This window comes from Phyllobates terribilis, unplaced genomic scaffold, assembly GCF_046119375.1.
Source record: "Phyllobates terribilis strain yellow unplaced genomic scaffold, ASM4611937v1 Scaffold_3__8_contigs__length_932513732, whole genome shotgun sequence".
In the NCBI taxonomy this organism is placed as follows: Eukaryota; Metazoa; Chordata; class Amphibia; order Anura; family Dendrobatidae; genus Phyllobates; species Phyllobates terribilis.
This window is the reverse complement of record NW_027362763.1, coordinates 672,724,651-672,741,579: the sequence shown is the minus strand read 5'-3', so window position 1 is coordinate 672,741,579 and position 16,929 is coordinate 672,724,651. Positions and strand designations below refer to the sequence as shown.

The window sequence follows — 16,929 nt, the reverse complement described above, 5'->3', positions numbered from 1 at the left end:
TTAATTTTACCATAGCAACCAATCAGCGCTCAGCTTTCATTTTACCTTAGCTGTGTAAAAATTGAATGCGGCAGTTGTGATTTGTGTGACTGTACAACATGGTGTGTTATGATTTTGGAGGCGCTGTGCACACAGGATCAGTCACAGACACACGACTGCTCTGCTGGTGTCCGCACCTTCCCACTCCAGTAATAAGCCGAAAACAGGATGAGGTGTGGAAGGGATGTAATACAGTATCGGTTGCGATTCCATAAATAGTGAGACACCCGTCATGGTGCAGACGTCCAGGAGATGATTATGAGAAGCCCGAGGAAGTTCCAGTAAAAATGCCCCCAGCAGTCGCAGAACAAAATGGCGCTTCATATGGACATCACCACCAAGTGTCAACAGTTGGGGGGTTACAAGAGCGATGTGATGGTGGACGCAATGGGGACCAGTTGCATCATGCGATGAGGCACGACCCCTTTATAATCAGGTGTGACCTCACACAGCACAAGCGGCACCAGCATCCCGGCATCACTGGGATATCAGCGTCAGTGCCGGCGGTGGGTGCGCGGGCTGAGGGTCCAGTATTTCTACATGACATAGAAGTCATTGGGCCCCATAACAGAAGTGTAATGCACTCTCCATAATCCTCCATATAGTATAATGCACTCCCCATAGTCCTCCACATAGTATAATGCACTCCCCATTGTCCTCCATATAGTATAATGCACTCCCATAGTCCTCCATATAGTATATTGCACTCCCCATTGTCCTCCATATAGTATAATGCACGCCATAGTCCTCCATATAGTATAATGCACAGCCCATAGTCCTCCATATAGTATAATGTACTCTCCATAATCCTCCATATAGTATATTGCACTCCCCATTGTCTTCCATATAGTATAATGCATCCTGTAGTCCTCCATATAGTATAATGCACTCTCCATAATCCTCCAAACAGAATACTGCACTCCCCATTGTCTTCCATATAGTATAATGCATCCTGTAGTCCTCCATATAGTATAATGCACTCTCCATAATCCTCCAAACAGAATACTGCACTCCCCATTGTCCTCTATATAGTATAATACACGCCATAGTCCTCCATATAGTATAATGCACGGCCCACAGTCATCCTTGTAGTATAATGCACACCCCATAGTCCTCCATATAGTATAATGCACTCCCCATAGTCATTCATGTAGTATAATGCACAGCCCATAGTCCTCCATGTAGTATAATGTACAGCCCATATTTCTCCATATAGTATAATGCACAGCCCATAGTCATCCATGTAGTATAATGCACAGCTCATTGTCATCCATGTAGTATAATGCACAGCCCATAGTCACCCATGTAGTATAATACACAGCCCATAGTCCTCCATATAGTATAATGCACTCCCCATAGTCATTCATGTAGTATAATGCACAGCCCATAGTCATCCATGTAGTATAATGCACGGCCCATAGTCCATACATGTATTATAATGTACGGCCCATAGTCATCCATGTAGTATAATGCACGGCCCATAGTGATCCATATAGTATAATGCACAGCCCATAGTCATCCATGTAGTATAATGCACAGCCCTTAGTCATCCATGTAGTATAATGCAAAGCCCATAGTCATCCATGTAGTATAATGCACTCCCCAAAGTCATTCATGTAGTATAATGCACAGCCCATAGTCATCCATTTAGTATAATGCACAGCCCATAGTCCATACATGTAGTATAATGTACGGCCCATAGTCATCCATGTAGTATAATGCACAGCCCATAGTCCTCCATATAGTATAATGCACAGCCCATAGTCATCCATGTAGTATAATGCACAGCCCATAGTCATCCATGTAGTATAATGCACGGCCCATAGTCATCCATGTAGTATAATGCACAGCCCATTGTCATCCATGTAGTATAATACACAGCCCATAGTCCATACATGTAGTATAATGTACAGCCCATAGTCATCCATGTAGTATAATGCACGGCCCATAGTCATCCATATAGTATAATGCACAGCCCATAGCCATCCATATAGTATAATGCACGGCCCATAGTCATCCATGTAGTATAATGCATAGCCCATAGTCACCCATCTAGTATAATGCATATCCCATAGTCATCCATATAATGCACAGCCCATAGCCATCCATATAGTATAATGCACGGCCCATAGTCCTCCATGTAGTATAATGCACAGCCCATAGTCACCCATCTAGTATAATGCATATCCCATAGTCATCCATATAATGCACAGCCCATAGCCATCCATATAGTATAATGCACGGCCCATAGTCATCCATATAGTATAATGCACAACCCATAGCCATCCATATAGTATAATGCACGGCCCATAGTCATCCATGTAGTATAATGCATAGCCCATAGTCCTCCATGTAGTATAATGCACAGCCCATAGTCCTCCATGTAGTATAATGCACAGCCCATAGTCCTCCATGTAGTATAATGCACGGCCCATAGTCCTCCATGTAGTATAATGCACAGCCCATAGTCACCCATCTAGTATAATGCATATCCCATAGTCATCCATATAATGCACAGCCCATAGTCCTCCATGTAGTATAATGCACGGCCCATAGTCCTCCATGTAGTATAATGCACAGCCCATAGTCACCCATCTAGTATAATGCATATCCCATAGTCATCCATATAATACACAGCCCATAGTCCATCCATGTAGTATAATGTAAAACCCATAGTCCTCCATGTAGTATAATGCACAGCCCATAGTCATTCATGTAGTATAATGCACAGCCCATAGTCATCCATATAATACACAGCCCATAGTCCATCCATGTAGTATAATGTAAAACCCATAGTCCTCCATGTAGTATAATGTAAAGCCCATAGTCATCCATGTAGTATAATTCACACCCCATAGTCCTCCACATAGTATAATGCACTCCCCATAGTCATTCATGTAGTATAATGCACAGCCCATAGTCCATACATGTAGTATAATGTACAGCCCATAGTCAACCATGTAGTATAATGCACGGCCCATAGTCATCCATGTAGTATAATGCACAGCCCATAGTCATCCATGTAGTATAATGCACGGCTCATAATCCTCCATATAGTATAATACACGCCATAGTCCTCCATATAGTATAATGCATGGCCCACAGTCATCCTTGTAGTATAATGCACACCCCATAGTCCTCCATATAGTATAATGCACGCCATAGTCCTCCATATAGTATAATGCACTCCCCATAGTCATTCATGTAGTATAATGCACAGCCCATAGTCCATACATGTAGTATAAAGTACAGCCCATAGTCAACCATGTAGTATAATGTACAGCCCATAGTCAACCATGTAGTATAATGCACAGCCCATAGTTCTCCATATAGTATAATGCACAGCCCATAGTCATCCATGTAGTATAATGCACAGCTCATTGTCATCCATGTAGTATAATGCACAGCCCATAGTCACCCATGTAGTATAATACACAGCCCATAGTCCTCCATATAGTATAATGCACTCCCCATAGTCATTCATGTAGTATAATGCACAGCCCAAAGTCATCCATGTAGTATAATGCACAGCCCATAGTCCATACATGTATTATAATGTACGGCCCATAGTCATCCATGTAGTATAATGCACGGCCCATAGTCATCCATATAGTATAATGCACAGCCCATAGTCATCCATGTAGTATAATGCACAGCCCATAGTCATAAATGTAGTATAATGCACTCCCCATAGTCATTCATGTAGTATAATGCACAGCCCATAGTCATCCATGTAGTATAATGCACAGCCCATAGTCCATACATGTAGTATAATGTACGGCTCATAGTCATCCATGTAGTATAATGCACAGCCCATAGTCCTCCATATAGTATAATGCACAGCCCATAGTCATCCATGTAGTATAATGCACAGCCCATAGTCATCCATGTAGTATAATGCACGGCCCATAGTCATCCATGTAGTATAATACACAGCCCATTGTCATCCATGTAGTATAATACACAGCCCATAGTCCATCATGTAGTATAATGTACAGCCCATAATCATCCATGTAGTATAATGCACAGCCCATAGTCCTCCATATAGTGTAATGCACAGCCCATAGTCATCCATGTAGTATAATGCACAGCCCATAGTCCTCTATATAGTATAATGCACGGCCCATAGCCATCCATGTAGTATAATGCACAGCCCATAGTCATCCATGTAGTATAATGCACAGCCCATAGTCCATACATGTAGTATAATGTACAGCCCATAGTCATCCATGTAGTATAATGCACAGCCCATAGTCCTCCATATAGTATAATGCACAGCCCATAGTCATCCATGTAGTATAATGCACAGCCCATAGTCATCCATGTAGTATAATGCACAGCCCATAGCCATCCATGTAGTATAATGCACAGCCCATAGTTACCCATGTAGTATAATGCACAGCCCATAGTCCTCTATGTAGTATAATGCACAGCCCATAGTCACCCATGTAGTATAATGCACAGCCCATAGCCATCCATATAGTATAATGCACAGCCCATAGTCATCCATGTAGTATAATGCATAGCCCATAGTCCTCCATGTAGTATAATGCACAGCCCATAGTCCTGCATGTAGTATAATGCATAGCCCATAGTCCTCCATGTAGTATAATGCACGACCCATAGTCCTCCATGTAGTATAATGCACAGCCCATAGTCCTCCATGTAGTATAATGCACAGCCCATAGTCCTCCATGTAGTATAATGCACGGCCCATAGTCCTCCATGTAGTATAATGCACAGCCCATAGTCACCCATCTAGTATAATGCATATCCCATAGTCATCCATATAATGCACAGCCCATAGTCCTCCATGTAGTATAATGCACAGCCCAAAGTCACCCATCTAGTATAATGCATATCCCATAGTCATCCATATAATGCACAGCCCATAGCCATCCATATAGTATAATGCACGGCCCATAGTCATCCATGTAGTATAATGCATAGCCCATAGTCACCATCTAGTATAATGCATATCCCATAGTCATCCATATAATGCACAGCCCATAGCCATCCATATAGTATAATGCACGGCCCATAGTCATCCATATAGTATAATGCACAGCCCATAGCCATCCATATAGTATAATGCACAGCCCATAGTCCATACATGTATTATAATGTACGGCTCATAGTCATCCATGTAGTATAATGCACGGCCCATAGTCATCCATATAGTATAATGCACAGCCCATAGTCATCCATGTAGTATAATGCACAGCCCATAGTCATCCATGTAGGATAATGCACTCCCCATAGTCATTCATGTAGTATAATGCACAGCCCATAGTCATCCATGTAGTATAATGCACAGCCCATAGTCCATACATGTAGTATAATGTACGGCTCATAGTCATCCATGTAGTATAATGCACAGCCCATAGTCCTCCATATAGTATAATGCACAGCCCATAGTCATCCATGTAGTATAATGCACAGCCCATAGTCATCCATGTAGTATAATGCACGGCCCATAGTCATCCATGTAGTATAATACACAGCCCATTGTCATCCATGTAGTATAATACATAGCCCATAGTCCTCTATATAGTATAATGCACGGCCCATAGCCATCCATGTAGTATAATGCACAGCCCATAGTCATCCATGTAGTATAATGCACAGCCCATAGCCATCCATGTAGTATAATGCACAGCCCATAGTCCATACATGTAGTATAATATACAGCCCATAGTCATCCATGTAGTATAATGCACAGCCCATAGTCCTCCATATAGTATAATGCACAGCCCATAGTCATCCATGTAGTATAATGCACAGCCCATAGTCATCCATGTAGTATAATGCACAGCCCATAGCCATCCATGTAGTATAATGCACAGCCCATAGTCACCCATGTAGTATAATGCACAGCCCATAGTCCTCTATGTAGTATAATGCACAGCCCGTAGTCACCCATGTAGTATAATGCACAGCCCATAGTCATCCATATAGTATAATGCACAGCCCATAGTCATCCATGTAGTATAATGCACGGCCCATAGTCATCCATGTAGTATAATGCACAGCCCATAGTCATCCATGTAGTATAATGCACGGCTCATAATCCTCCATATAGTATAATGCACTCCCCATAGTCCTCCATATAGTATAATGCACGGCCCACAGTCATCCTTGTAGTATAATGCACACCCCATAGTCCTCCATATAGTATAATGCACGCCATAGTCCTCCATATAGTATAATGCACTCCCCATAGTCATTCATGTAGTATAATGCACAGCCCATAGTCCATGCATGTAGTATAAAGTACAGCCCATAGTCAACCATGTAGTATAATGTACAGCCCATAGTCAACCATGTAGTATAATGCACAGCCCATAGTTCTCCATATAGTATAATGCACAGCCCATAGTCACCCATGTAGTATAATACACAGCCCATAGTCCTCCATATAGTATAATGCACTCCCCATAGTCATTCATGTAGTATAATGCACAGCTCATAGTCATCCATGTAGTATAATGCACAGCCCATAGTCCATACATGTATTATAATATACGGCCCATAGTCATCCATGTAGTATAATGCACGGCCCATAGTCATCCATATAGTATAATGCACAGCCCATAGTCATCCATGTAGTATAATGCACAGCCCATAGTCATCCATGTAGTATAATGCACAGCCCATAGTCATAAATGTAGTATAATGCACTCCCCATAGTCATTCATGTAGTATAATGCACAGCCCATAGTCATCCATGTAGTATAATGCACAGCCCATAGTCCATACATGTAGTATAATGTACGGCTCATAGTCATCCATGTAGTATAATGCACAGCCCATAGTCCTCCATATAGTATAATGCACAGCCCATAGTCATCCATGTAGTATAATGCACAGCCCATAGTCATCCATGTAGTATAATGCACGGCCCATAGTCATCCATGTAGTATAATACACAGCCCATTGTCATCCATGTAGTATAATACACAGCCCATAGTCCATACATGTAGTATAATGTACAGCTCATAGTCCTCCATGTAGTATAATGCACAGCCCATAGTCCTCCATGTAGTATAATGCACGGCCCATAGTCCTCCATGTAGTATAATGCACAGCCCATAGTCACCCATCTAGTATAATGCATATCCCATAGTCATCCATATAATGCACAGCCCATAGTCCTCCATGTAGTATAATGCACGGCCCATAGTCCTCCATGTAGTATAATGCACAGCCCAAAGTCACCCATCTAGTATACTGCATATCCCATAGTCATCCATATAATGCACAGCCCATAGCCATCCATATAGTATAATGCACGGCCCATAGTCATCCATGTAGTATAATGCATAGCCCATAGTCACCCATCTAGTATAATGCATATCCCATAGTCATCCATATAATGCACAGCCCATAGCCATCCATATAGTATAATGCACGGCCCATAGTCATCCATATAGTATAATGCACAGCCCATAGCCATCCATATAGTATAATGCACGGCCCATAGTCATCCATGTAGTATAATGCATAGCCCATAGTTACCCATCTAGTATAATGCATATCCCATAGTCATCCATATAATGCACAGCCCATAGCCATCCATATAGTATAATGCACGACCCATAGTCCTCCATGTAGTATAATGCACAGCCCATAGTCACCCATCTAGTATAATGCATATCCCATAGTCATCCATATAATGCACTCCCCATAGTCATTCATGTAGTATAATGCACAGCCCATAGTCATCCATGTAGTATAATGCACAGCCCATAGTCCATACATGTATTATAATGTACGGCCCATAGTCATCCATGTAGTATAATGCACGTCCCATAGTCATCCATATAGTATAATGCACAGCCCATAGTCATCCATGTAGTATAATGCACAGCCCATAGTCATCCATGTAGGATAATGCACTCCCCATAGTCATTCATGTAGTATAATGCACAGCCCATAGTCATCCATGTAGTATAATGCACAGCCCATAGTCCATACATGTAGTATAATGTACGGCTCATAGTCATCCATGTAGTATAATGCACAGCCCATAGTCCTCCATATAGTATAATGCACAGCCCATAGTCATCCATGTAGTATAATGCACAGCCCATAGTCATCCATGTAGTATAATGCACGGCCCATAGTCATCCATGTAGTATAATACACAGCCCATTGTCATCCATGTAGTAGAATACACAGCCCATAGTCCATCATGTAGTATAATGTACAGCCCATAGTCATCCATGTAGTATAATGCACAGCCCATAGTCCTCTATATAGTATAATGCACCGCACATAGCCATCCATGTAGTATAATGCACAGCCCATAGTCATCCATGTAGTATAATGCACAGCCCATAGTCATCCATGTAGTATAATGCACAGCCCATAGTCATCCATGTAGTATAATGCACAGCCCATAGCCATCCATGTAGTATAATGCACAGCCCATAGTCACCCATGTAGTATAATGCACAGCCCATAGCCATCCATATAGTATAATGCACGGCCCATAGTCATCCATGTAGTATAATGCATAGCCCATAGTCCTCCATGTAGTATAATGCACAGCCCATAGTCCTCCATGTAGTATAATGCACAGCTCATAGTCCTCCATGTAGTATAATGCACGGCCCATAGTCCTCCATGTAGTATAATGCACAGCCCATAGTCCTTCATGTAGTATAATGCACAGCCCATAGTCCTCCATGTAGTATAATGCACGGCCCATAGTCCTCCATGTAGTATAATGCACAGCCCATAGTCACCCATCTAGTATAATGCATATCCCATAGTCATCCATATAATGCACAGCCCATAGCCATCCATATAGTATAATGCACGGCCCATAGTCATCCATGTAGTATAATGCATAGCCCATAGTCACCCATCTAGTATAATGCATATCCCATAGTCATCCATATAATGCACAGCCCATAGCCATCCATATAGTATAATGCACGGCCCATAGTCATCCATATAGTATAATGCACAGCCCATAGCCATCCAAATAGTATAATGCACGGCCCATAGTCATCCATGTAGTATAATGCATAGCCCATAGTCACCCATCTAGTATAATGCATATCCCATAGTCATCCATATAATGCACAGCCCATAGCCATCCATATAGTATAATGCACGGCCCATAGTCCTCCATGTAGTATAATGCACAGCCCATAGTCACCCATCTAGTATAATGCATATCCCATAGTCATCCATATAATGCACAGCCCATAGCCATCCATATAGTATAATGCACAGCCCATAGTCATCCATATAGTATAATGCACAGCCCATAGCCATCCATATAGTATAATGCATGGCCCATAGTCATCCATGTAGTATAATGCATAGCCCATAGTCCTCCATGTAGTATAATGCACAGCCCATAGTCCTCCATGTAGTATAATGCACGGCCCATAGTCCTCCATGTAGTATAATGCACAGCCCATAGTCACCCATCTAGTATAATGCATATCCCATAGTCATCCATATAATGCACAGCCCATAGTCCTCCATGTAGTATAATGCACGGCCCATAGTCCTCCATGTAGTATAATGCACAGCCCATAGTCACCCATCTAGTATAATGCATATCCCATAGTCATCCATATAATACACAGCCCATAGTCCATCCATGTAGTATAATGTAAAACCCATAGTCCTCCATGTAGTATAATGTACAGCCCATAGTCATCCATGTAGTATAATTCACACCCCATAGTCCTCCATATAGTATAATGCACAGCCCATAGTCATCCATATAATACACAGCCCATAGTCCATCCATGTAGTATAATGTAAAACCCATAGTCCTCCATGTAGTATAATGTACAGCTCATAGTCATCCATGTAGTATAATTCACACCCCATAGTCCTCCATATAGTATAATGCACGCCATAGTCCTCCATATAGTATAATGCACTCCCCATAGTCCTCCATATAGTATAATGCATGCCATAGTCCTCCATATAGTATAATGCACTCCCCATAGTCATTCATGTAGTATAATGCACAGCCCATAGTCCATACATGTAGTATAATGTACAGCCCATAGTCAACCATGTAGTATAATGCACGGCCCATAGTCATCCATGTAGTATAATGCACAGCCCATAGTCATCCATGTAGTATAATGCACGGCTCATAATCCTCCATATAGTATAATGCACTCCCCATAGTCCTCCATATAGTATAATACACGCCATAGTCCTCCATATAGTATAATGCACGGCCCACAGTCATCCTTGTAGTATAATGCACACCCCATAGTCCTCCATATAGTATAATGCACGCCATAGTCCTCCATATAGTATAATGCACTCCCCATAATCATTCATGTAGTATAATGCACAGCCCATAGTCCATACATGTAGTATAATGTACAGCCCATAGTCAACCATGTAGTATAATGCACGGCTCATAATCCTCCATATAGTATAATGCACTCCCCATAGTCCTCCATATAGTATAATACACGCCATAGTCCTCCATATAGTATAATGCACGGCCCACAGTCATCCTTGTAGTATAATGCACAGCCCAAAGTCCTCCATATAGTATAATGCACGCCATAGTCCTCCATATAGTATATTGCACGGCCCACAGTCATCCTTGTAGTATAATGCACACCCCATAGTCCTCCATATAGTATAATGCACGCCATAGTCCTCCATATAGTATAATGCACTCCCCATAGTCATTCATGTAGTATAATGCACAGCCCATAGTCCATACATGTAGCATAATGTACAGCCCATAGTCAACCATGTAGTATAATGCACGGCCCATAGTCATCCATGTAGTATAATGCACAGCCCATAGTCATCCATATAGTATAATGCACGCCATAGTCCTCCATATAGTATAATGCACTCCCCATAGTCCTCCATATAGTATAATGCACACCCCATAGTCCTCCATATAGTATAATGCATGCCATAGTCCTCCATATAGTATAATGCACTCCCCATAGTCATTCATGTAGTATAATGCACAGCCCATAGTCCATACATGTAGTATAATGTACAGCCCATAGTCAACCATGTAGTATAATGCACGGCCCATAGTCATCCATGTAGTATAATGCACAGCCCATAGTCATCCATGTAGTATAATGCACGGCTCATAATCCTCCATATAGTATAATGCACTCCCCATAGTCCTCCATATAGTATAATACACGCCATAGTCCTCCATATAGTATAATGCACGGCCCACAGTCATCCTTGTAGTATAATGCACACCCCATAGTCCTCCATATAGTATAATGCACGCCATAGTCCTCCATATAGTATAATGCACTCCCCATAATCATTCATGTAGTATAATGCACAGCCCATAGTCCATACATGTAGTATAATGTACAGCCCATAGTCAACCATGTAGTATAATGCACGGCTCATAATCCTCCATATAGTATAATGCACTCCCCATAGTCCTCCATATAGTATAATACACGCCATAGTCCTCCATATAGTATAATGCACGGCCCACAGTCATCCTTGTAGTATAATGCACAGCCCAAAGTCCTCTATATAGTATAATGCACGCCATAGTCCTCCATATAGTATATTGCACGGCCCACAGTCATCCTTGTAGTATAATGCACACCCCATAGTCCTCCATATAGTATAATGCACGCCATAGTGCTCCATATAGTATAATGCACTCCCCATAGTCATTCATGTAGTATAATGCACAGCCCATAGTCCATACATGTAGCATAATGTACAGCCCATAGTCAACCATGTAGTATAATGCACGGCCCATAGTCATCCATGTAGTATAATGCACAGCCCATAGTTCTCCATATAGTATAATGCACAGCCCATAGTCATCCATGTAGTATAATGCACAGCTCATTGTCATCCATGTAGTATAATGCACAGCCCATAGCCACCCATGTAGTATAATACACAGCCCATAGTCCTCCATATAGTATAATGCACTCCCCATAGTCATTCATGTAGTATAATGCACAGCCCATAGTCATCCATGTAGTATAATGCACAGCCCATAGTCCATACATGTTTTATAATGTACGGCCCATAGTCATCCATGTAGTATAATGCATGGCCCATAGTCATCCATATAGTATAATGCACAGCCCATAGTCATCCATGTAGTATAATGCACAGCCCATAGTCATCCATGTAGTATAATGCACGGCCCATAGTCATCCATGTAGTATAATGCACAGCCCATAGTCATCCATGTAGTATAATGCACAGCCCATAGTCATCCATGTAGTATAATGCACTCCCCATAGTCATTCATGTAGTATAATGCACAGCCCATAGTCATCCATGTAGTATAATGCACAGCCCATAGTCCATACATGTTTTATAATGTACGGCCCATAGTCATCCATGTAGTATAATGCACAGCCCATAGTCCTTCATGTAGTATAATGTACAGCCCATAGTTATCCATATAGTATAATGCACAGCCCATAGTCATCCATGTAGTATAATGCACAGCCCATAGTCATCCATGTAGTATAATGCACAGCCCATAGTCCTCCATGTAGTATAATGCACAGCCCATAGTCACCCATCTAGTATAATGCATATCCCATAGTCATCCATGTAGTATAATGCACGGCCCATAGTCATCCATGTAGTATAATGCATTCCCCATTCTGGTATTCTGTATATGTCTCTTATCCTGGGACCCATCCTGGTCTATATATCCCCCATTCTGGTAACAAAAAATAAAGAATTCTACTCACCTTCCCTCGTGTCCCCCGCCGCGCTGCTTCCTCTTTTTACTTCCGAGTGCAAGCGACGGTACCGCCTGATGTCACTGCCATGCAGCCCCAGTCACGTGCACACCGACATCAGCTGCCGGTTTCTGATTGGCCAGCAGCGTGTATTGCCTCGCATGGACCCAACGGGTCTCTGCGCTGCAATACACTTCAGCTGAATGTGAGTCCGAGGACGCACATCCAGTTGAAGTTTATGTGAGCGTCAGCAGGCCCCCACCCACATGGGCCCGGTCGCGACCTCTGCGACCGCAGTCGTAACTCCCCTGGGAGGACAGTAACTGTCAGCAAGAACTGGGTTTCTGTGTGTCACGGCCCGCACTGTGCAATATCCAGTCTCCGGTGGTCAGTGGTATATACCGTATACTGCACCTGGCCTCTTACGATACCATCACAAATTCTAAAGGCCACAAAATAAAATTTTAGTGACTTTGAGTGATAAATTTCATGTTATCAGATTGAAGGACACTCCATTATCCATTTATTGAGATTGATTCACTGTCCTCTGTGGGAATATAAAACACATCAGAAAGGTCAGATAATAAGGATTGTGATCCAAAGCCAAAAGCCAACTACTTAGAGGATTACACGACTCATGTCTTAAAGGCGAACTCCAAATCCCATATTGCAATTTGTAGTCTCAAAATATATTACATCCTGTATTATACCCCAGAGCTGCACTCACTATTCTGCTGGTGCAGTCACTGTGTACATACATTACATTACTGATCCTGAGTTACATCCTGTATTATACCCCAGAGCTGCACTCACTATTCTGCTGGTGCAGTCGCTGTGTACATACATTACATTACTGATCCTGAGTTACATCCTGTATTATACTCCAGAGCTGCACTCACTATTCTGCTGGTGCAGTCACTGTGTACATACATTACATTACTGATCCTGTACTGATCCTGAGTTACATCCTGTATTATACTCCAGAGCTGCACTCACCATTCTGCTGGTGCAGTCACTGTGTACATACATTACATTACTGATCCAGAGTTACATCCTGTATTATACTCCAGAGCTGCACTCACTATTCTGCTGGTGCAGTCACTGTGTACATACATTACATTACTGATCCTGAGTTATATCCTGTATTATACTCCAGAGCTGCACTCACTATTCTGCTGGTGCAGTCACTGTGTACATACATTACATTACTGATCCTGTACTGATCCTGAGTTACATCCTGTATTATACTCCAGAGCTGCACTCACCATTCTGCTGGTGCAGTCACTGTGTACATACATTACATTACTGATCCAGAGTTACATCCTGTATTATACTCCAGAGCTGCACTCACTATTCTGCTGGTGCAGTCACTGTGTACATACATTACATTACTGATCCTGAGTTACATCCTGCATTATACTCCAGAGCTGCACTCACTATTCTGCTGGTGCAGTCACTGTGTACATACATTACATTACTGATCCTGAGTTACATCCTGTATTATACTCCAGAGCTGCACTCACTATTCTGCTGGTGCAGTCACTGTGTACATACATTACATTACTAATCCAGAGTTACATCCTGTATTATACTCCAGAGCTGCACTCACTATTCTGCTGGTGCAGTCACTGTGTACATACATTACATTACTGATCCTGAGTTACATCCTGTATTATACTCCAGAGCTGCACTCACTATTCAGCTGGTGCAGTCACTGTGTACATACACTACATTACTGATCCTGAGTTATATCCTGTATTATACCCCAGAGCTGAAATCACTATTCTGCTGGTGCAGATCATGCGTTACATACATTGCTATACTACAGAGCTGTGTTCAGACACTGAACCAGCAGGCAATGATTGGAGATCTCAGCTCTGTAGCACATAATACCTTTGTTTCTTATAGGAATGATTTGATGACCATGTTTTTGTCTGTTCCAGGGTTTCATTATGTGAAGAGCTCATCTAGTAATCCTCTGAATTTTTACACCTGGAATATTTCCTGGATTATGAGGGAAGTGTTCTCATACAATGGCGCCAGACCCAAGCACGGTAAGTGCCGCACATAGACTTACTGCCTCTGGGGGGTAAGTGCGGGTGTGTTTGTGGTAGGGGACATGTAGTCTAGGTTTTATGTGGGAATTATCAATCACTATGATTGGAGATTGTTCTGTTATTGACGCATGATCATTATAAAGTGTTGAATCCACTGGATCTAATCTGCAGGCGATCACAGGATTCAGATGATGGCGGTAATCACATAGGAGGAAATCTTCATTATGGCGAGAGTGCAGGTGTGAATGTAGATAGATAATAGATAGATGATAGATAGTAGATAGATAGATGATAGATGATAGACAGATGATAGATAGATAACAGATAGATTATAGATAATAGATTGATAATAGATAGATAATAGATAGATGATACATAGATAATAGATAGATAATAGATAATAGATAGATGATAGATAGATAATAGATAGATAGATGATAGATAGATAATAGATAATAGATAGATGATAGATAGATGATAGATAGATGATAGATAATAGATAGATAATAGATAATAGATAGATAATAGATAGATAGATAATAGATAGATGATAGATAGATAATAGATAGATAGATAATAGATAGATGATAGATAATAGATAGATAATAGATAGATGATAGATAGATAATAGATAGATAATATATAATAGATAGATAGATAATAGATAGATAGATAGATAGATAATAGATAGATGATAGATAATAAATAGATAATAGATAGATGATAGATAGATAATAGATAGATGATAGAGAGATAATAGATAGATAATAGATAGATGATAGATAATAGATAATAGATAGATAATAGATAGATGATAGATAGATAGATAGATAGATAATAGATAGATGATAGATAATAGATAGATGATAGATAGATGATAGATAGATAATAGATAGATGATAGATAGATAATAGATAGATAATATATAATAGATAGATAATAGATAGATAGATAGATAATAGATAGATGATAGATAATAAATAGATAGATGATAGATAATAAATAGATAATAGATAGATGATAGATAGATAATAGATAGATGATAGATAATAGATGATAGATAATAGATAATAGATAGATAGATGATAGATGATAGATAATAGATAGATAATAGATAGATGATAGATAGATAGATAGATAATAGATAGATAATAGATAGATGATAGATAATAGATAGATGATAGATAGATAGATAATAGATAGATGATAGATAGATAATAGATAGATAATAGATAGATTATAGATAATAGATTGATAATAGATAGATGATAAATAGATAGATAATAGATAGATAATAGATAATAGATAGATGATAGATAGATAATAGATAGATAGATGATAGATAGATAATAGATAATAGATAGATAATAGATAGATGATAGATAGATGATAGATAATAGATAGATAGATAATAGATAGATAATAGATAGATAATAGATGATAGATAATAGATAGATAATAGATAGATAGATGATAGATAATTGATAGATAATAGATAGATGATAGATAATAGATAGATGATAGAAAGATAATAGATAGATAATATATAATAGATAGATAGATAATAGATAGATAATAGATAGATAGATAATAGATAGATGATAGATAATAAATAGATAGATGATAGATAATAAATAGATAATAGATAGATGATAGATAGATAATAGATAATAGATAGATAATAGATAGATGATAGATAATAGATAGATGATAGATAATAGATAATAGATAGATAATAAATAGATGATAGATAGATAGATAATAGATAGGTAATAGATAGATAATAGATAGATGATAGATAATAGATAGATGATAGATAATAGATAGATGATAGATAGATGATAGATAGATAATAGATAGATGATAGATAGATAATAGATAGATAATAGATAGATTATAGATAATAGATTGATAATAGATAGATGATAGATAATAAATAGATAGATGATAGATAATAAATAGATAATAGATAATAGATAGATGATAGATAGATGATAGATAATAGATAGATAATAGATAGATGATAGATAATAGATAGATGATAGATAATAGATAGATGATAGATAATAGATAATAGATAGATAGATGATAGATGATAGATAATAGATAGATAATAGATAGAT

At 39.8% G+C, this 16,929-nt stretch overlaps 1 protein-coding gene across 1 annotated transcript in view; it reads left to right on the top strand.

The window, feature by feature from the left end:
• The window catches only part of ALK (ALK receptor tyrosine kinase), a 1,279,208-nt gene that overhangs the window by 326,856 nt on the left and 935,423 nt on the right, over positions 1 to 16,929 (top strand). The window contains exon 2 of the mRNA XM_073671793.1: positions 14,693 to 14,803. Within this exon, the coding sequence (XP_073527894.1) occupies positions 14,693 to 14,803 (111 nt within the window). The remainder of the gene's footprint in view (positions 1 to 14,692; positions 14,804 to 16,929) is intronic.